Source organism: Indicator indicator, chromosome 9 (assembly GCF_027791375.1).
Source record: "Indicator indicator isolate 239-I01 chromosome 9, UM_Iind_1.1, whole genome shotgun sequence".
Lineage (NCBI taxonomy): Eukaryota > Metazoa > Chordata > Aves > Piciformes > Indicatoridae > Indicator > Indicator indicator.
In genome coordinates, this window is record NC_072018.1 from 11,310,079 (window position 1) to 11,331,730 (window position 21,652).

At 41.4% G+C, this 21,652-nt stretch overlaps 1 protein-coding gene across 2 annotated transcripts in view; it reads left to right on the plus strand.

Annotated features, from left to right (window-relative positions):
• Positions 1-12,322: 12,322 nt before the first annotated feature.
• Positions 12,323-21,652, plus strand: part of RTN4 (reticulon 4) — a 45,143-nt gene continuing 35,813 nt past the window's right edge. The window contains exons 1-2 of one of the 2 annotated variants that reach the window (XM_054383617.1): positions 12,323-12,379; positions 12,659-12,795. In XM_054383617.1, coding sequence (XP_054239592.1) covers positions 12,348-12,379; positions 12,659-12,795 — 169 coding nt within the window. In that variant the 5' untranslated portion in view covers positions 12,323-12,347. Of the gene's footprint in view, positions 12,796-21,652 lie in introns of both variants that reach the window. The other variant, XM_054383616.1, reaches the window with a different exon arrangement.

Below are 21,652 nucleotides of genomic sequence, written 5' to 3' on the forward strand. Positions count from 1 at the left end.
CTGTCATTCATTAATTAAAAAAAAAACAAAAAAACAAGAAAAAAACATTTCTAGCTTTTGGTCTTTGCTATGGGCTAAAAATTTGTAGGAGGTATTGAGGGTTTGGGGTTTTTTTAGCTTGTGGTATATGGATATGTGAAGAATGGACAACCCTTTGACCACTCTGGATTTTTTGTAGTCAGATGGTTGAATCCACTTCCATGTTCTGGTCATGTGTGGCAAATTTGGTATCAGACTCTAGCTTGGAGTATTATTCTGCACAGAGATGTCTTCTGATACTGTGTTTTTCATGTATGTAGCCCATGTTTCATTGAGTTAATTATGAACCTTTTAAGCCTAATTGTAGCAAGCCAGACTCTCAGTTAACATTAATTCCCAACAGTGAGATGACTTCAACAAAGCAGCCTCAATGTATACAAGCTGAGGATCTAATCCAGTAGCTTTGTGCATAAAAAGACTGGATCTGATAATAGGAACTTGCTAGACCTAATCTTTAATCAGGTTGGTAAAAAAATAAGGGTCACTTAATTTCTCTCAGAAGCAAATAGGCAGTTGCATGATTTCATACATTTCTGGGGTTCTCTTTTGAAAATAGTCTACTCTGCCAATGTCACTAACCTGTTAAGCTGCAGCAAAGTGTGGGCAGAGTCCAACATGATGACATTCAACAAGTTCAAGTGCCGGGTGCTGCACTCTGGCCACAACAACCCCATGCAGCGCTACAGGCTGGGGTCGGAGTGGCTGGAGAGCAGCCAGGCAGAAAGGGACCTGGGGGTACTGGTTGACAGCAGCTGAACATGAGCCAGCAGTGTGCCCAGGTGGCCTGCATCAAGAATAGTGTGGCCAGCAGGAACAGGGAAGTCATTGTGCCCCTGTACTCAGCACTGGTTAGGCCCCACCTCAAGTACTGTGTCAAGTTCTGGGTCCCTCAATTTAAGAAGGACATTGAGACTCTTGAACGTGTTCAGAGAAGGGCAACGAGGCTGGGGAGAGGCCTTGAGCACAAGTCCTACGAGGACAGGCTGAAGGACCTGGGATTGTTTAGCCTGGAGAAGAGGAGGCTCAGGGGTGACCTCATTGCTGTCTACAACTACTTGAAGGGAGTTTGCAGGCAGGAGGGGGTCGGTCTCTTCTCCCAGGCAACCAGCACCAGAACAAGAGGACACAGTCTCAAGCTGTACCAGGGGAAGTTTAGGCTCAAGGTGAGGAGAAAGTTCTTCATGGAGAGAGTTGTTAGACATTGAAATGTGCTGCCCAGGGAGATGGTGGAGTCACCATCCCTGGAGGTGTTCAAGAGGGGATTGGACGTGGCACTTGGTACCATGGTTTAGTAGTCATGAGGTCTTGGGTGACAGGTTGGACTTTGATGATCCTTGAGGTCTTTTCCGACCTTATTGATTCTGTGATTCTGTGATTCTGTATTCTTAGCTTGAGATTGTACTCATTACACTGCAGAGCTGGGTAAAAGAAAGCTCCCTCTGGAGAAACAAGGGGGAGATGATTTCTGCAGGGCTGCTGCATGCCCATAAAGTGGTCCATAATCCACAGTTCTCAGACTGATACAGCAGGATGTCAAATCTATTCTTCTGGTACTTCAAACTCACAGGCGTTGAGGATTATGTTAATATTGGTAGCTTTGTGTTAGGACAACATCAATTTATTTTTAAACATCCTTTTTTCCCCCCCTGTGAGCTGTGGTTCACATTGCTTTCCCAAACTTTGGTTACTTCAGCTCCTGAACTGTTAATTTCCAAGTTTAGATAATTTTGGACTTTTTTCCTCAGCTCTGTTGTGCTTTGTAGAGTTCAGGTGTAATCCTTCCTTCATGTTAAAGGTTTAATCATACTAACTGGTTTGCTTATTCCTATTATTACACATTCAATTGTCTTTTCAGCTTCTGTTTGTGGGTGGTGGGTTTTTTTTTTTGATTAATAGCAATTTGAGGATGAATTCTTAGTCTAAAAGTTTAATTCAAGTGCTATTCATAAATGCAGAGACTCAAATTTGTTATTATTCGTTAAATAAATGCACAGTTGTTTCAGAATATTGCATCATTTCGGGTAACACTTTCCTTGTTTAGTATCTTTATACAACTGGAAAATGCAGAAGGTCAGGCTGTAAAATCAGGCCTTGTCATTCTAAAACACTGCAACAACTGCCTCTTGAGATGTTCTGCAGCAGATTTTAGTCCTCTTGTGTTCAGATACACATAAGCAGCTGCACTTTAGCATGGTAACACTTACATGCACACGCCTGAGAATAAAACTGGTCCTTAGAAGTAAGTTTTGAATGAGAAGGGAGAGCAGAGAATAATAAAGGCTTGAATATATATCCAAAATAACATAATTGAGTCAAATTATAAATACATTCAGTGTAGCAAGGGAACTTAAAATAATATTTTTAGTTGGGTTTCTGCCTTATCTGTTTTTTCTGCTTGTAAGGAGGATTTTATGCCCTCTCATTTCTTCTGTCTTCGTTTCAAATAACAACCAAATCAAACTATTAATACGTTCAGTACAGGAGGGTAACCTGAAATCACATTTTCACTGCTTCTCTTCCTCATCTATTTCTGTGCTAGAAAAGGGTATTTCTTGCCCTTTCTTTTTTGTCTTCATATTTTACAATTTCGGTATATTGGGCTCATGATTAATTTCACTGTCTTTCTCCTAAACCTCTCATGTCTGGTCACAGGCCACTCTTTCAAAAACTTAGGAATACTCATTCAATTTTGTTCTTCCTATTTTCTTTCTTTCCAGCTGCTGCTGACTGACACTGCTTGGCTTGTCCTCCCATCCCACCTCCAAAGCACTAGGAGCTCCCTCAGCTGTCATAGTTTCTATGCACAAATTGCCACCTTTCTCATTTCCCATTTCAATCTGATCCTCATACAACCATCGCTGACAAGCCCCAGAACTCCTAGCTTCAGTAGCGTATTGCTCTTCCTAAGAAGATGACTTAATTCTGACACATGGACAGGAACAACCAGCTGTTCCTCATGCTTGCTATATTAGATAGCCATTATTTTGGGAAGAGTACCCGCACAACTTATGGCAGTGTCTGAGTTTCTGTGTAGCAGCACTCAGAACACGAATACTCAACATTATATCTTGCAGTAATTGTGTGGGTTCCTTATCCATGTATTGCCAAACCCCAAACCTGCCTATCTGGTCACATCCCATGTGATGCTGCCCCAAGTGACATGGCTACAAACACTACAGACACATATCCTGCATGTCTGTGCATTGCCAATACTCAGGATTTTAGAACACATCAGGCATGTGCTGACATGAAGCAGAATAAATGGAAATTAAATTGTTCTGTATCTTGTGCCATTATCTATATGGGCTTAATGTGAACTTGGGCAGCATGGGTTACCAGCACCTGGTTCAGCAGTGCTTCCAGCTGACATGTTTGGCCTGTTTGTGGAGTCGGGAGAAATCTGATTGAAAAAGGGAAAAAACAGCCCATCCTGGCAGAAGGTATTTATAACATCTGTATATCATGCAGGGATTGTGATCAGTATTGTGGGTGCATTGTGTTATGCTCTCTAAATAGGAGATTGTAGTCTTCGCCTTAGAACAGCTGAGAAGAATGCATAGAAATGTGTGCAATTAGCTGTAATAGTGCAAATAGCATATAATAGTATATGCTATCTGTTATATTCTGGTCTTCTTATGTTTTAAAACTTAGTGTTATGAGATACTGTTCTTAGCACACCAAAGCTCATATTTTACTCTTTTTTTTTTTTTCTTCAATGCATGTATGTATTTCCTCACTTGCATCTAGATCTGTCTTTCAAATCCAAGCAAAATCCAAAACATCTGCAAGAGAAATTAACTAATCAATAATGGTAGGTAGCAAACTGACTGCTCTTTTCCACTGACCTTTCTGGTTTGTTGTTACCTGATTTTTCCAAAACATCCCCACGCAGCATGTCTTCTATCCACCTGTTGCATTGTGTTTTGTGAACTGCATGTAGGAGGAATTGACTTATGAACATGCCAGTACGTTGCATAATGCAGTGGGCATTCCTTGACTGGGAAGCCTAAGCACTCCATATGGTAAACATCATCCTAATTAAAGCCAAACAGCCAGTCAGGCCAGGGACAATATATTTTGCTTTTTTGGTTCCCATTTATACATACATACATACATACATATATATTCCACACACAGTTATAAGTGCATAAATACTTAAAAGGAATATCTATAACTTGGACTGAAATTTCCAGGCAGAGAGGAAGACAAAACCCCTAACACAGTGTTTTTAAAAATTACATACTGGTAGGAATGCAGTAAAAATGTAAATGTCATTCAGTTGCCATTAATGACCTAAAATTGAACCTATGTATCATGTAGTATGTATTTATATGGGAGCACCTGATTTCATTGTTAAAGCAGTTCAAATAGCACTTGCTAATTCTGAAAAATATGGGAGATGACAACCTGTACTATTTTTAGGAATAATATGTCTATCTTTATTTGGTTGCAATTAGATGGACGCTATATAGAGAAGTAAGAACTAAGCAATGCTGGGCTGTTTTAGTCTGAAGGAACTAAAGTTAATAGTTTAAGCCTGTGCCAGTTGCCAGTGCTGACCTTTCTATTCTGCAGATCAACAGCTGAAGGTCTAGTCCATTTTAGCATCTCTTTTTGTTTTCTCCCAGCTGTCTTTCCTCTTATCCCAATGCACAAATTACTTTTACAAGTTCAGCATCCTGAGGCAGCCGTAGAAATAAGTTTGGCGGAGCCAGGGGGGAGGTTGGGGAGAAGTGCCTAAGATCAGGGCAGAGGCTGGGTCTTCAGAGAAAGTACCCATCACCCTCTCTGTGGGAAAGCCAGGATAGAAGTTGAGATTAAGTATGTTACTATAAAATGTGTCTTACAACCTTGCAGCCTTTCTTTTTATTATACTTTTGAAGAAAAATAAAGGGTACTTTGTTTCAAAGAAAGAGTTCAATACAACTATTGAACATCTGTATGAAGATGAGCAGTGAGCAATACAGTGGCGGTGATGATCTGGTGAGGGAATTTGTCTATAAAGTGGATTGAATTTGAGGATTCTTCTGAGAGAAGAGTAGCAGGTAAGCATAGCACTTCTAATTTACAGGCTAGGTAAAAGAAATAACAACTGGTGTATCAAAAAGATGTTTGTCGTCACTCAGTGAAGTTGGCTGTACAGCAGATGTAATTTGAAATTGATTTGTTGGGTGACGCTTTGGGAAAAAAAAAAAGAAATTTTAAGAAAATAATTATTCTAATGAGAAATATGGATGAAAAAGCATTAGGTAAAAATTAAAATTGCAAACAAAGGGAAATTAATAATGAGTAGACACCACCTTCCATCGTAGTTCATCTATATTAGCCACTTAAGTTCAGTCATGAAACATGGTGTATAGTGTATGCAGAAGCTGTACTGTCTGATACTCAGAGGGCCCAAATTATGGTTTCTGTCCTCAGTTCTGTTGCTGTCTGATGGTAGGACTAGGGAAGGACCTCCAGTACCTCATTTCTGAATGACAAGAGGGAATGGATTAAAGCTCAAGGAGAGCAGATTTAAACTGGGTATTAGAAAGAAATTCTTCAAAGTAAGGGTGGTGAGACAGTGGAACAGGTTGGCCAGGGGGGCCATGAATGCCCCCTACCTGAGGTGTTCAAGGCCAGGTTGGATAAGGCCTTGAGCAATCTGGACTAGTAGAAGGTGCACGCCTGTCCATGACAAGAGGTTGGAACTAGATGATCTCTAAGGTCCCTCCCATTCCAAACTATTCTATGATTGTATGACTCTGTATTAGCTTCAAAAAGGCTGTAATCAGTGAGATTTATTCAACATTACAATGGCATAATGCACAATTTAAAAGAACTCTGTTGAAACAATTCTGTTAGATAAATCTTAAAGACTGATAGTTCTAAAGTCTGATTTATTTTCTAAAGCTTGAAGTGAGTAAGATTTGTATGAGAAACAAGTAACATGTAGCTAGCAATTTCTAAAGCCAAACTGGTTTATTTTTTGATTTACCCAGGCATTTCTGCTGAGGATATCGTCCAGTTACAGGCTCATACATTAAAACTTGCATTGTTTAGCTACCTGATTCTATCTGATGGAATAAAAGTAGTTAATCTTAGCTAATAGCCTTCACTGAAGTAAGAATTTGATCAGATTTTACATGGTATTCAGGTAGTTTGTTTTTACTGCAACACATTAGTTTTTCACAATTTGCATTGAGAAGAGCAAAAACTATATATGTACTGAAAAAAATGCATTTGAAAATACCTTAGAGATACCTGCCAAACATGCCCTAGAAAGTCTGAAGAACCTTGCTTTTCTTTGGGAAATATAGTAGCCCTGTGTAACTTCTTTTTCATGTGCTGGTTTTTCAGGATATTTTCCTTTTGTTTCTGCTCCTTTTCACAGGATAGATAAGAGACACTTCAGCTTAGATTTATCTCTGTTTTTTTCCCGTCCTTGCCAAAACTGTGTCGGCACCTAGGTAATCTTCAACACAGTTACACTGGCATGACTCACCTAAAAATACATATCCATCTACAACAGCCAGGAACTAGTTCCAAAACCAGTAAAACTAGCAAATTCAGGTTTCCTATAGCTTCAGGTCTTACATTGTTTTCATCTTTATCCTGGAATATCTTCAGTCATTCTCACATCTCTCTTGTCCTCCTTTTTAGTTTTGCCATCTGGGCAAAAGACAGACGTGCTTGTAAATACTATATACCTGCTGTGGGCTTCCAAATGGAATGGGTAACAACTAAGTTCTCATGACCTGCCTCTTAGTCCTCTATAATTTAGCCAGCTGCTGATTTTTACAGAACTATCAGGAATTTAATATTCTTGAATCGTCTGACACTGTCATAGTTAACTGAAATTGTCCAAACTGTTCAGAAGCTGGAGTGTTTTATGTAGGGAAAGGTGAGGGAGATAAAAGGCTTCAGTGTATGATCAGCCTGATGTGATACTGAGAAAGCAGGGTAGTTGTGATGAATTTTTTTTTTAGCTGTCCTATCTTTGCTTGACCCAGATAAAAGGAAGAGCTCCCTAAATGCTCATAAGCAAAGAGCAGTAGTCACCAGCCTTGGTGGTGTACTATCCCTTCTGTCTTTGGAAGTCAAAACTGCACTGTGACCCCAAAACACCACCATAACTCAAGTGAAGACTCCAGCTGTTGTAGTTGGATGAAAGCAGTCACAAGGGACAAGTTATTAAGCAGTGAGCAAAGTGCTAGAAGATGGTGGGCTGGTGCCATCTGAAATCAGTACTGTGGCTTCCAGTGCAAACTTGGGCTGTATATTTAAGTTTCATAGTCCCAGGAGCAATGTCACCAACCTTGTTTGTACAGTAATTATGAAAATGTCACTACTATCAATCTGTTTACTCCTCGGGCATATTTGGCAGCCAAGGGAATAACACTGAATGTTGGTTACCAGGCTGTTTATTTTTTAAGTGGGTAGATGTTAATGCTGAAAAAGCAAAAATGGATTTTTAATTTAAATTAAATACACTTTTCTTTTTAAAAGGTAAACCAATTTAAATTCCAAAATTACTATAACTCTGATGAATTCCTAAGTTTTAAAAGAGTTATTAAAATAACACACCATCCAAATTCTCCTTCTGCTCTAAAAGTACACCTCTAACTTGTAAAACTGTTCTGCTTAATAAACTGGTAAGTGAATCGTATTTCTTAAATAGGTGAGGGGCTGAAGAGTAGGAATAGAAGATGTCTATATGTGGTGTTGAGGGACATGGGTTAGCAGCAGACTTGGTAGTGTTGTGTTGATGGTTGGACTCAATAACCTTAAAGGTCTTTTCCAACCTAAACAATTCTGATTCTAATATTAAATCCAAAGTGGGGAATTACTTCTATTCTGGATAATTTGAAAACTATTCACCATTAATTCTGATTACTTAGAAAGTTTTAGGAATGCTCACAGAGTTGCAGAAGTTCACATTCTCATGTATTTAAATTTTCTGCAGTGATTTAATGGATTTAGAAAGGGGTATTAAAATCATTTAGTGTACATAATTCTGACACAGTCCCATGACTTCGGTTCATTTTTGTTATTAACATATTGCATAATTTTAATAATGAAAGATAAGTCTTTAGTCTTTATTTTCACTTAGGTTTTCTGACTGACTGCATACTCCATCAGAGTGTCCAAACCTCACTCCCTTGACTGCGCAGAGAGGAGAGGGCTTCAAGGAAAAGATTTATATTAAATCCACACTGTCTGCTTGTTGGGAACTTTTTAGTCCTGTTCAGTTTATTGAGGTGAATTCTTATTTCATCGTCTCATCTGCTGCAGAGCACTGTCATTGCTTCGATTCAGTAAAAATGCTGGTATATTTTAATGATTCTTTTTCACTGTTGTAACATAATTTTTAATATTATGTATCAGCTTTGGATCCTTTGAATGAAAGCTTAAACGGACCAAGTTGTGGACTAGGAAAATATTACCTGGACGTAGGAATTTAAAGCTACAGCTAATGGCAAGTTAGTATTCATTGAAGTCCGTGTAGTTTAGAGCTGTCCTTAATCAGTCTTATTTATAAAGATGGACTGGCTTGCATCCAGCGGGCTAGCTGAAGGAAGTTTTAAAGGCTGTTTTGTGACAGATGTGAATCAGACCACTGTACAATGACATGATTATTAGGACATTTACTGTAGAAATGGACTGGTTTGATTGATGTGTTGGGTGATGTTTGGGCCATAAAAAGTAAGTGGAGAAATTTGCTCCCTCTAAGTCAGCTTATTGGGTGTTAGAAACAATTCCAGAATAGAAAGTGCCTGGAATACTAAAGAACATAAAAGGTTTAAAAAGCTGCAGTCAAGAAAATGTTTATTATTTCAGAGAAACTGGCTGAAAAGCATGCCCCAGAGAGCCTAATAAAGCTGAACCCGACTTGGTTACCATCAAGAGATGGTAATCCCTCTGTACTACTGATTTTAACACTTGTTCTGGCCATATGCTGCATTTGTATGAATAAACAAAGCAGTGATTTTGTCATAATATCCCTCTACTGATCTGGAAAAGAAGTACAGTGGGTGTTCAAATGGAGACAAACTTGCTAGGTAAATGCACTTGATGCCCAAGGCACTGCAGCACAGGCATAATCTGAAAACAAAAGAATCACAGAGTTTTATCCTTCCAGAGATGAAGGCATGATGCTTGATACCTGGATGACTGTACTTTGAGCTTAAAAGGAGGGACAAAAATCCAACCATCCTTGCAATTTTAACTCTATCTTTTTAATTTGCTACTTGAGACCAAATAGTTTTTTTTCTGTTTGATCCCACTGTGAAATGATAATACTCCATTTGTCCCATCACAATTATTTTCCTAGTCTATAATACGCTGTGATATCATATTACTTCTGTGTGAGATCAAGCAGGTCACAGTGGACAGAAAAAAAATCCAGCTTAGTGCAAGAGCCATTGTCAGCATTGCTGTGGAAATTCAGAAATTCACTAACTGAATGCTTTTCTTCCAAAATTCAGTACATGAAAGCATCTAACTTGCTAAATATCTGCAAAGTACATTGACAATCTGCATCTAAGAATTTTAACATATGTTTCTGAAGAAGTAAAAGAAAGGGTGTTTTGCAATGTAGTTTCAATACTGGAAAGTTGTAGTTTCCTTTGGTGTGATAATTTGATGTACTCCAAATATCTGGAACTCCCTTCCTGTTTCCCTTCAAGACCTTTAGTCACTTCCTTTTTCTAAATAAAAAACCCAAACCCTTTCACTTGTCATTAGCTAATGATGGAGTCCCTTTCAAATTAGTCCCATAAAATCAACTGAATTATATATAGATTTTTCCTATTTGCAGATGACCAATAATCACTGCAGTTAGCTATGTTGAGTTTCAGTGCTGTGTCTGTACACAGAATTTTACAGTTTTAAAAGTACCTTGTTGCCTTATATGTTAGTGGAATGCTAAAATATCATTTGCTTGTTTAACCAATAGATGTGAAAAATACGTTGATACCTAGGCTGACCGTTGGGTACACTCTGTCCTAAGTAGTGCAATATATTAAGGGAAAAGAATGGAAGTCTAAAGACCTCACAGGCAGTTCAGTGCTTATTGACCTGCTGGGAATTTTTTAATCTCCATCAGGAACACAGTGTTGCCATTCACTGTATTTATCAAAATACTTTGCACATTCTTTCTAGTAATTTCTGGAGATACAGAACATTGGTGTCTGTGCATTCTTGAAAAAAAGTCTGATCTGAAACTTCCTGTGTCTCAGCTGAGCTGGGATTGGATGCAGGGAAAAGCTGCTTGGAGGAGCAAGGAGAAATGTGACAGTGGAGTTCTTAAGCTTTAGCTTAAGAAAGTATATTCTTTTAAGCAGGCTGAGAAAATAAAATTCAAAGAAAGTAACAATTTAACTTGATGGTCAAAGTAAGAAAAGTACATTTGTCTCGATCAAATTAAGACTGGAAATTAGTAGGAAGTCTCTTATTTAGAAAATTATGTTATTTAGCCTCCCCAACACAAACAGCAGCAACAACCTAGCCCATGCTCAAATATTTGGATTCAGACAGCTCATGCAAAGAATATGATACGTTTCTCTGCGACAAGAGAGGACTCAGTTCTGGGAGGCCAGACAGTCCCTCCATGCATGTGTTGCCATCCTGTTTTTCAGAAAGCGATTGAAGGCTGGAGATCTCCCCCCGGGTTTGATGGTGCATACTCTTCCCTCTGCAGTTTTGAGACTTAGCTGGCCCCTCACTGCCTCCACACATTCAGGTATGCTAAGCAGAGCCCGCTTGGAACCTCTCCTAATGCATCACAGGCTGTCAGTCCTGCTTAATGGGGCTGCTCACCTGAATATCAACCTCTGCCTACACTGCTTCCCACATGGAAGTAACAGGAGTGGTTTCTTTAAGTCTTTGCATCTCACTGGTCTTGCAGTTTGCTTACACTGAACGTTTCCATGAACTACTTTATTCAGGCACACGTGTCAGCATAAATCATCTTTGGGTTAAAAATCCATAGTAATATTGGAATATTATTAAATAAAAAATTTTAAGTCCTTTTGGTCTAATTACAGTAGCTGTGTGGGTGGAAATCGCATCCAAACATATGCCCTTTTAGTTAAAGTGTTACCTGCAGGGCTTTGGCCAAGGTTCCTTCTCTGAGCAGAAAGAAACAGACCACACCAGAGCCTTACACAGAGCTAGACACCCATTTTTTCCTTTGTGAACAAGCTGCCATTTTTTCCCCCACCAAGTTGCACAATTCGGATTTTAAGAAGATGGCTAGATCTGTTCAGATTGCTGACTTAAGCTGATACGAGTGGCTAAACAATTTTGTCTCTTCTGAAAATGTCTCCTGTTTTACGTTTATTTATTTTTTTCCAGACATAGCAAATTCGGTTTTTTTTTTTTTTTTTTTTTTTTTAATCGTGTCTTGGTTAAAACTTTCATTCCCCTCCGAGGAAGGCGCTGCCTGGCTCCGCTTCTGATCGCGGGGGTGATGATCCTGCCTGCGAGTTGCTCCAGGAGAAACAGCGGGATGAGGAGGGGCCTGTCCCGCTCCCGGCCCCGCATGCGAACCCGCCTGCGGACCCGCCTGGGATGCTGTGGGACACACTCGTCACATCCAGGGTAAGACGATCAGTGCCTTCCAGCGCGGGTCTCTGAGGAGTCCCATGATAGTCCCCCCTTCTTTATGGAAGGCTTAAGGGTTTCTGGCCACTGTTAAAAACAAACAAAAAAACCCCCAATCAAACAAAAAACCGAAACAAACCCTCAAAAAAACCAAACCCGAATACAAGATAAAAGAGTAACTGCGCCTGGAAGAAGAAAGTGATGAATCACGACACGCACTCACAAAATGTCTGTCACGCTGCTGCTGCCTGCTCCCGGCCCATGGAAGAGGAACACACCCCCTACCCCGCCCCGGTAATGGAGAAAAGCTGCCCCCTCCGCGGGGCCCCAGACCGGCGCGCAGGTGGGTCCGCCCCAGCGACCACTTCAACCCTACCCCGCATTCTCGGGGCTGAACTTTATCCGACTTCTCCATCCCGGCTTCGCCATCCCCGCGCCCCTGCGGTGCATATTCATGAGGCAGGCCACACCCAGGGCCTCCCATCATTGGCTGTCCCGGGGTCCATTCTGCTTCTCAATGGCCGTGGCCGCCGTCACTCGGCGTTGTGGCGGGCGGGGCGGCGAGCGCGCGCCTCAGCGTTTCCACCACCGGTGACTCAACAGGGCGTGGAGTCTGGGTCCCGCAGCAGTAGCGCAACCCGCCCTGCCTCCTCCCCCCGCAGCGGGCAGAGACACAGCCCTTGTGCCGCTCACTCATTGTTCCGTCACCTCCAGGCACCATGGACGAGCTGGACCAGTCACCCCTGGTCTCCTCCTCCACCGGCCCGGCGCGGCCGCAGCAGCCCCAGTTTAATTATCAGTTCGTGCTCGACGACGAGAAGGAGGAGGAGGAAGAAGAGGAGGAAGAGGAGGACGAAGACTTCGACGAGCAGCTGGAGGTGATGGAGAGGAAACCCGCCGCGGCTCCCGTTCCTACCGCAGCCCTGCAGGAGCGGCCACCGCAGCTGCTGGACCTCGGTGGCCCCGCTGAGCTGCCGCGCCCTGCCGCTCCGGAGCCACCGCAATCCGGCTGGAGTCCCCCGGGAGCCGTGTCCTCCTCCTCCTCGGCCACCACACCGTCCCCCGCGCGGGAGCAGCCTTCGGCCCCCATCCGGCCCTCTCAGCCCCAGCCGCCCGAGCCTGCCGCCCTTGCCCCTCGGAAAAGAGGATCATCCTCCGGATCGGCTGGTGAGCGCCTCCGACCAGGGCCGGGGAGGGAGAGGGTAGCACTCCTTGCAAGCCGGGCGCTTTTCTCCGAATCGCTCCGGTTGTCGCTCCTCCCTGTCCCGTCGGGAGGGTTCCCTTTGTCTGCCGGCCCTTGGCCGCCAACTGCGGCATCGCTCCCTCCCCTCAGCCCGGGGCGCGGCCCCACTCCTCGTGGCCTCGCCGTAGATCATGCCGGGAAAAAAAAGACTCCCGTTACTCCTGTTTTATTTTATTTTTAGTTTCTTCTCTGTCCGTACTCTTTTTTGCTCTGTTATGCTAATGGCGAGAGGGGAGAAGCGCCGCCCCGGCCGCCGCCTCGCACATGGGCCGCCCGGGGGTGAGGCCGCCGCCTGGCAACGGCCGTGTCCAAGGGGGGCACGCGGGACAGAGCCGATGTAACGGCCGCCCTCGCCCCTTTGGGGACCCGCGCGGGTCCGGCGGCTTCGGACCCCAAATCTTCTTGCCTGCTTTCGCGGTCTCTCGTCGCATTGTCCCGTGCACGATTCACCCGCAGGGCGGCCTGACCTACCGGGCTTGGCGGCGGGGAAGCCAGGCAGCCCTGCGGCGGATAGCCGCTGCGGGCGGGGGAGGAGGGTCATACCGATGCTTTTAATCTTACTCATTTCAAACAAATTATCTCGCAGGGTGAGGCGAGGTTGAGGAATGAGGGAGCAGCGCTGCCCCCTTTCCTAAACCCGCCTCACGGAGCCTTGCGAAAAGTGAGGGGATGGGCATCTCTGCACGGCTTGGCAAAGCGGCCAGCCCTGCGGCCAGTAGTCCTTTGTGGGAAGCGCCGCTTTCCGGCCTCAGACAATGAACCTTAAGCCCCAAGAGGGGATGTAAACTAATGAAGTATATATGGAAACAACAAAAGGCGTACTGGCTGCTCTAGGTGTGGCACAGTAAAACGTCAACCTCACGTCCTGCTGGTGCCTCCAGGATGACTGCAGCTAGCCATAGCTGTCACTTGGAACTTGTCTGCGGTGGTCACTCCTTAATGCTGAGATAGTCTAGAGTTCAAAACTGCTGTAGTGGAGGGCGCGCCGCCCCCTGAGCAGTGGTAGGGCTGCCAATTGCGAATGTTTGTCTTCTTGTAAGATCTAATCCAGGAGCTGACCCCGCATGACTAATGTATTGCATGCGGATTGCAGTTGTGTCTTGGCTCTGTTTCTGATCAGCTCAAAATACAGGAGCTAACTTGAGGCCGTTAAAGCAGTGAAAATTTACACATCAAGGTGCCTTATTATAGTGATGGTGCATTCTTATCTTCATTGCTGTTGTCATTGGTATACTGTATACTGTTTGTTGTAAACTGGTATATTGTTTAGAAGATGCAGGATTTTGATAATATAATTTGATGTCATGGTATGAGTGGGTACGATACTTGAGACTTAATCAAAAAAAGCATCTGGAATGATAACATAGGCCTACTAAACTTGAATTTAGTTTTGTTGGGGGAGTTTCACAATGCATCTTATTTGCATATATGAGAGGACTTTATGGTTAGCTTTTTTACTTCCACCATTTAGAGGACAGATGATGACAAAAGCTTGCAACAGACTTGAGAGAAGAGATTCTATATAATGGGTGAACAGAATTTTATTTTTTTTCTAGGCAGGTTCTTTGAAAGGTTTGAGCAGAAGAGTATGGGTGGAATAGGATCAACCAAATCCTATTTGAAAAGTAATAATAAAAGTTGATTTCTAGAGCTGATTTGTTTTTCTACTCTGACCTCTGAAGGACAAGGCAAAGAACACAGTAATTCCTGAAATAACTTTTTTCTATTAGAATAGAGGAAATCTAACTTTGAGAGTAATTGGGTAGTGCAGCTGAGAAGTAGTAGCAGAATTACTGTATTTAATCAGTAGTGATTAGTTTAGATCTCTGGTGAGGAATGGGAGGATTGATGGGGCTCTGAGCAATCTAATGTAGTTGAGTGTCTTCCCACTTACTGCAGGGAGATTGGACTAGATGATCTTTAAAAGTCCCTTCCAACCCAATGCATTCTATGATTTCCAAAGACAAGTTGGTGTAACACACAATGCTCATTTAATGATAAGTTGGAATATGAGAGGCTATGTCTTAACTACTTGAAACTATTAAATGGGAAAAAATTGTTTTGGTAAAAGCATTGTCTAGGCATGAATACGTTGGTCTGGAGTACTTAGTTTCGAGCACATTAGATATCTGTTTAAACATTGAGCATTTTTTAGCTTTGCATCCAGCAGTTGGTGTTAAAACTCAATGAAAATTATTTCTTAGTTCAAATTAGTTCATTTTCAGTTTTGATATGAAATTGGCAAAGTTGATTTGATGTTTGCCACCTGTGTCAGAGTGACTATTACATGGATAGCTAGGTGTCTGGGATAGTTCCCTCTCTTCTGGAGTTAGTTTCATTTACTGTCATATTTGTTGTAGAAGTTCAAGGTACAACCAAAGAATTGAAGTTCACAATCTGGAAATTTTAAAAATATTTCATTTGCTTCATAATTAAACTAAGGCAATAGTGCTGCTTTTGGCCAGTATAACAGAGCAAATGTGAGGACTGCTTGGTAGCCCATTAAAATGTATTGTTTATATATCTGGAAGTGTTTTAAAAAGTTAATCTTTGTAGCTACTATTAGGAGTATTCAGGGTCATTTTTACAAGAGACTGTGACATAATAAGATGAAATGCACATTTCTGACTATCAGCAGCCTACCTTCTTCAGAACTAATGTAAATATTTGCTGGAGAAGAGAACAAGTGAGAGGACTGCAGTAAAACTTGCACTCTTGGACGCTTCCTTTTTTTTTTTTTTTTTTTTTTTGCTGCTCATGTGGGTAGGAAGCCCTACAATTCTTGAGGGATTACTACTTAAATGTTTTGACTACCAAAATTTACATACAGCATATTAGTCAGTCTTGGTTTTCCATTTAGCTTTATAGAACTTGGTTTAATTCATCAGTGTTGAGGGGAGGTTTCATGAATAGTTTGCTGATGTGCCAGACAGTGTCAAGACGAGGTCATCAGGGATGCCCCAAGCTGTGCTAGGAGCACATAAACATGGTGAGTTCAGCCTCACCATGTCAGACCTACCTGCAGTAGGTGGTGGTTAAATGGGGTGATCTATACCTGATTCTGCTCCTTCTCTAGAGTGTAGGGATGTGCAGATCCTATAATTTTTATTTCATATAATTTCTAAAGCAAAATATCTGCTCCTCGGATTTTTTTTTTTTGTGTTCTGGAGTTTTATGCACACTGGCACAGAGGAGTTGTGTGGCTTTTAAGGATAGAATGCAGCATGACTTGGAAAAAATATTTGTCCTTGAATACATTGGTGACTTTCATTTGCACCTTTCGTATACTGAAATATGTGTGCACTGATCTTCAATGTTTCTTTCAGATGCAAGACCCTTTCTCTTCCTAAATGTGGTCACTAAAGCTGTAGGGAAGATGGTCATAACCCAGTTGTATGAAAGGTAGAATGTGATTATTTTCCTATTGCAATTACCCTTAGAGTGGTGTAAGGGAGAGGAGAGTGACCAGCCATTTGGTATCATAAAGCTAGTGGGTTTTTTATTTTGTGTTTCCATCTTCTAAGTGAATTCACCAAGGGATGGTTTTATTTGGTTTTATGTCATGAGCATGTACATGTCTAGCACGATGGGCCTGCTTCTGTAATTCAGCTAGTACAGGAGTTTCTAAAACCAAACAGCTATTTTTTTTCTGTTAACTAGAAGTATGTGCAAGGATAGTCCTGCCAAATTTAATAGTACATTTGCTTCACATAGTCTTTGACTTGCTTTCCAGGATAAAACCACACATCTTATACCTAACATAATGATATTGCCCTCAGGGTAGTTTTGAATTATGCTGGGAATTTTGCCCTTTGGAGATGAAAATCTACAAACCACAAGTGAAGACCTGCTGTTTGTTTCCCCTTTTTTCCCTTTTCTCCTTTCCTTCTTAGCTGTTCTTAAGGAAGTTTGCAGCATGTCTGTGATGTGATGACTGTCTTGTCCATCCTGTTGTGTCACTACTGAACCTCTTATAGATAACCACCACCAAGAGCACTCCTGTAAGTTGAGGACTGTGTTTAAGCCTCCTGGTCAGTGGTTTCTCCTGCTGTCTGGTACAAAGTTGCTAGAAAAGTGTGAAGTCCTTTAGCCACAGCTAATCTACAGGTGGGTCAGCAATGAGTGTCATTGGAATATAAAAGGCTAAGGTCGAGTCAAATTTTGCAGCTCAGGAGAAGAGAAATAAGCTGTGGTAGCTGGTATGGTGAAAAAGACAATCTTAAACTAGATCTATAATTGGGAAAATATGGTTATAAGTAACTTGCAGATGTGTCTTATGTTATTTCAGTAGTTTGTGATGCATTTTTCTAGTGTAACTTTCCAGTTGGTTTATGTTGAGGATATTTTCTCTTTTCTCCTCCAGTGCCCGAGGTGGGGAGGATCGGGATTTTGGAGAGCACTGGTCTGAGAGCCTGGCTACTAGCAGAAGGCATATAGACATCAATTATTCTAACTCTAGAGACCCATGCTGTTAGAATTCAGGGTGAGGGACTGGCTTTGTTGCTTGCCACCCAATTTTGAGGAAGCTTGGTGGCTTTGCATGTTTCAGTGTCCCTTTTGCCACACCCAACTACTTGGTGGTTCTGGTCGGACTCGTCTGGCCTTTGTGTGCTGGAAAGGTATTGCAATAACAAAGGGCAGTTAACCTACAACTTGAGGTGTGTCTTGATGTTACTAAGTTATGTTTCTTTGTTTTCTGTTAATGTTTTGAATGAACCAGTGTTTCTTGAGCTGGCATGTTACTACAGTAACTATGAAGCTAAGATAAAAAATTACCAATGCATAGTTCAATGTGAAAACGCCCATTGGCATCTAGATAATTTGTAAGCAAGGGAAGAGTTACCGTTTTTTTGATGGCTAGAAAATGTAAAGCAACTTACAGATAAATTGTTCTGAGGTATTCAAATGCACTGATGCATGAAGTAGGAAGAAAACTGAGTATAAAGCTGCATTAGAAACAAAAGAGAAAAGCAATAGCTTAAAACTAGTGAGACCTATTCTAAGTAGAGAGTTGAGTATGCTTTCATGTGTGTGGTTGGTGGTTTTTTCCCTTGTTGAATGATCTAAACCAGAATTTACTCTTGTTTGAAAACACTATGTAGTGTTTTGTATTGTTTAAAACTTTAGGGAAGTGGGGCATAGCTAGCGCAGAGATCACTGGACTACATCTCTATGACATATGTTTGGTGGATAGCTTTTTAAATTGGCATTTCCATCACTAAGAACTATTACAATAGTGATAAAATAATGGGCTTATTAATATTCAGTCTGAGGAAAATCAAATTATCTCAATAGACTGTTTTTCTTTCAGGTGGAAACAATCAATCTACTAACTGTAGCTGTCAGATTTTAAATTAGAGATGTCTGTGAATTCCTGCTCTTCCCCATAGTTTTTAGTGGGTTTGTCTCCATTGTTTTCTGATGTAAATTGACAGAATATTTCTGGGTTTATCCCACTTTCTACCTTGCCCCTCCCCTGCCTTTCATGTAGAAGTACTAGTAATACCAGTTTGACCCTCTGTTTTTGCTGGAAGACTTACTCTGCCTTACAAATGTGCTGTGAACTTGCAGCTTCTTAATGAACAGGGCAATCATGTCATCAGCTTCATCAGCTAGGAAGAATATGTTAATTAAGATGTCTTTAAATAAGACACAGGACTGAGATAAATACAAACTTTTCTGTTGGCAGTTAAATGTTCTCAGTCTATTAGATGCTGTAAGTCCAATGTTGAAATCCTACTGCTTATCCACTTAGTACTGATCTGTGACAATTTTTCTTGAACTCTATTGCCTCTTTTCTGGCAGAAAATAAAATTCCTTAATGCCTGTCCTCTGTTCTTTGTGGGTGATAAATGCCAAGTCAAGCAGATGAAAGAGCATGTGTGAGGCCTTCAAAAGCAGGTTGTAGCTGCAGATCTGAAAGGAACAAATGAGATTTGGAGGAAGCAGAAAAACGTGGTAGTGATGGAAGAAGGGTTGCTTCTTTCTTTGTCTTCAGCCAAGTCTTTATATATTCATGCCTTCAGCTTGTGAAATACTGTTAAAGAGCAAGAAGATGAACATCTAGTGATTTTAAACCCATGTTTTCTTTAAAAGATTGTATTACTACATAAGAAAATAAGTTTTCCTGTGTATATGACTTGTCAGTGACAAAAACCTGAAGGAGAGCTGAAATATGTTTTGATCAAGAGCCATAATGAATCCTCTATTGAATGTCCGTGTACTTTTCCTTCTTTGGAGATGAAGAAATCTCATGCATCCATTTGTTTTTATTTTACAGACTATAAAGTCTTATGTCAGAGGCTTGTCACACAAGGTAATGTATTGGGAGTAGATGCTGAAAGAAATCAGTAGCATCTCTTCTCCATCCTTTACAGATTAATGCAGCTAATAAATGTATTATTCCTCAGTAATAAAGTTGCTAATCCTACATACTGCTTAATTTGTTTGATTGTGGGGAAAGCAGGAAAATTCCATCTGTACAAATCAGTGAAAAGGAATCTTAATGATTGGTGCAATTTCCAAAACTAAATTGGATAATGCCTGCGTAATGATAGGATTCGCATGGCTCTTCAGACCTCCTGCCTTCTGGTGTAATTGTTTAATTATTTTCTGCATTGTGACACTGCCAGAACCCAAATTTTGGTTACTTTATGGTCAATTTATTTTTCCAGACCCAGGCTTTTAGTATATTTTGGGATACAAATGCTGCCAAATTCTTGATACTTGTCTTTTAAACCATGTAAAGCTAACATGTGTTAGCAGTTGGTTTGATTGTTTCTTCTTGTTTCTTTCTTTTTAAATATATTAAAATAATTTGGTGACTGTAAATGCTGGATCTGTTTATGTGTCTGAGATTGTTCTAAATTTATTCTGAGACTTGTTAAATGTATTTGTGATGTTAATTATAGTTGTGATTCTGAAGTGTGGGTATTGCAAGGCATCAGAAATGGCCTGTGACTAGTTGAAGTTCATTGTTGTGGCCACCTGACTTTAATACAGGGAGATATTTACTCCCCACCAGATGCTAATTCTGCAAGCCAGCAGAATTCATGTGATTTAGTCTGTTGGTACACTTGGGGAAGGCATCAACCAGCCTTCAGGACACAGTTAATCTTCATGGCACTTATTGTGGTGTGTCTCTTTTATCTGTGAGCTTGGTTTATGCTCAGAAGCCAAACAGCTTATCTTTATTCTTCAGAGGATTTAATTTTCCTCATGGTAAGGCACCACTGGATTTCTGGTCTTTGATAGGTATGTGCATCCATCTTATTTCTGAGAAATCCTTGTTCTCTTGTTAAACTTGGTATAAGTAATATAAGTAAGTTTCTTTGGAATTGAGCTATGTGTTTTTTTTTTTTTTTCTTGTGTGATTACTTAAAATATAACAGAGTGTACTGTCCCTGCTCTGAGGAAATAGTGGCACTCATGTGGATGAGAGACTTTCAGTATGACCTCTAGAGATCATCTAGTCTAACCCTGCTGCCAAAGCAGGATCACTTAGGGCAGGCTGCACAGGAATGCATCCAAGCAGGTTTTCAAAGTCTTCAGAGAAGGAGACTCCATAACCTCTCTGGGCAGCCTGTTCCAGTGCACTGTCACCCCCAGTGTAAAGAAGTTTCTTTTTGTGTTGAGGTGGAGCCTCCTGTGTTCCAGCTTTATACTTGTTGTTCCTTGTCCTGTCATGGGGCACCACTGAGAAGGAATCATAACCTTCATGCTGACATCTGCCCCTCAGATATTTATAGACCTTAATAAGATCCCTTCTCAGCCATCTCACAACTAAACAGTCACAGTTCTTTGTCTTGATAGGTGGGATGTTCAAGTCCCCCAATCATCCTTGTAGCTCTTCACTGGACTCGCTCAGTAGATCCCTGTCTCTCATGAAGTGGGGAGGCCAAAACTGGACACAGTACTCCAGGCGTGGTCTCACCAGGGCAGAGTAGAGGGGGAGAAGAACCTCCCTAGCCTTGCTGGACTCGTTTTTCTTGATGGCCCCAGAATGCCGTTGACTCTCTTGGCCACAGGGGCACATTGCTGTCCCATGGATACCTTGCTACCCACTACAACCCCAAGGTCTTTCTCCATGGATCTGCTTTCTAGCAGGATGACTCCTGTACTGGTGCCTGGTTTTAGTCCTCCCCAGATGTGGTAGTCCACGCTTGTTCTTATTGAACTTCATGAGGTTTGCCTTTGCCCACATACCATTGGATGGTAGGGCAGCCTGATGGGATGTCAGCCACCCCTCCCAGTTTCATGTCATCAGCAACTGGCATTATGGAACCATCCTCTGAAATGCTGCTTGCATCTTGGTTTTTAATCAAAATGAATGTGAGAGTGAGCTGAGGCTGGCAGTTGGGCTGTGGCAACTGTGTCTGAAGTATTTAATGGTGATTTAAAAACACCCTTGTAGTGGGTACTTGTTCTGGCAATTTGGGAATTGTAATGGAAAGAATTGAAAGAGCCAGAATTAATGTATCTTCTTTTGTCCATCTGTTCTTGCTTTGGTTGGCAGTTGGGTATCACAGGACTGTGGTACTGTCTGCCTTGCTTTTTGCTCTGTAGCTGATGTAAGGAAGATGAAATGGTGTATGTGGTACCCCTGTTACTGTACACTTCATAGTAGGTGGACCTTGTAAATATGATACTGAAAAAAAAAAGACCAGTTTGGTTATAGATTTTTTTTTTTTCTTTTTGCTTAGACAATAAGGAAGCACTTGCTGGAAACTTGTGTTTCCATAAACAGTATATTTAAAGCAGCAAGCATTGTTTGAAATGCTT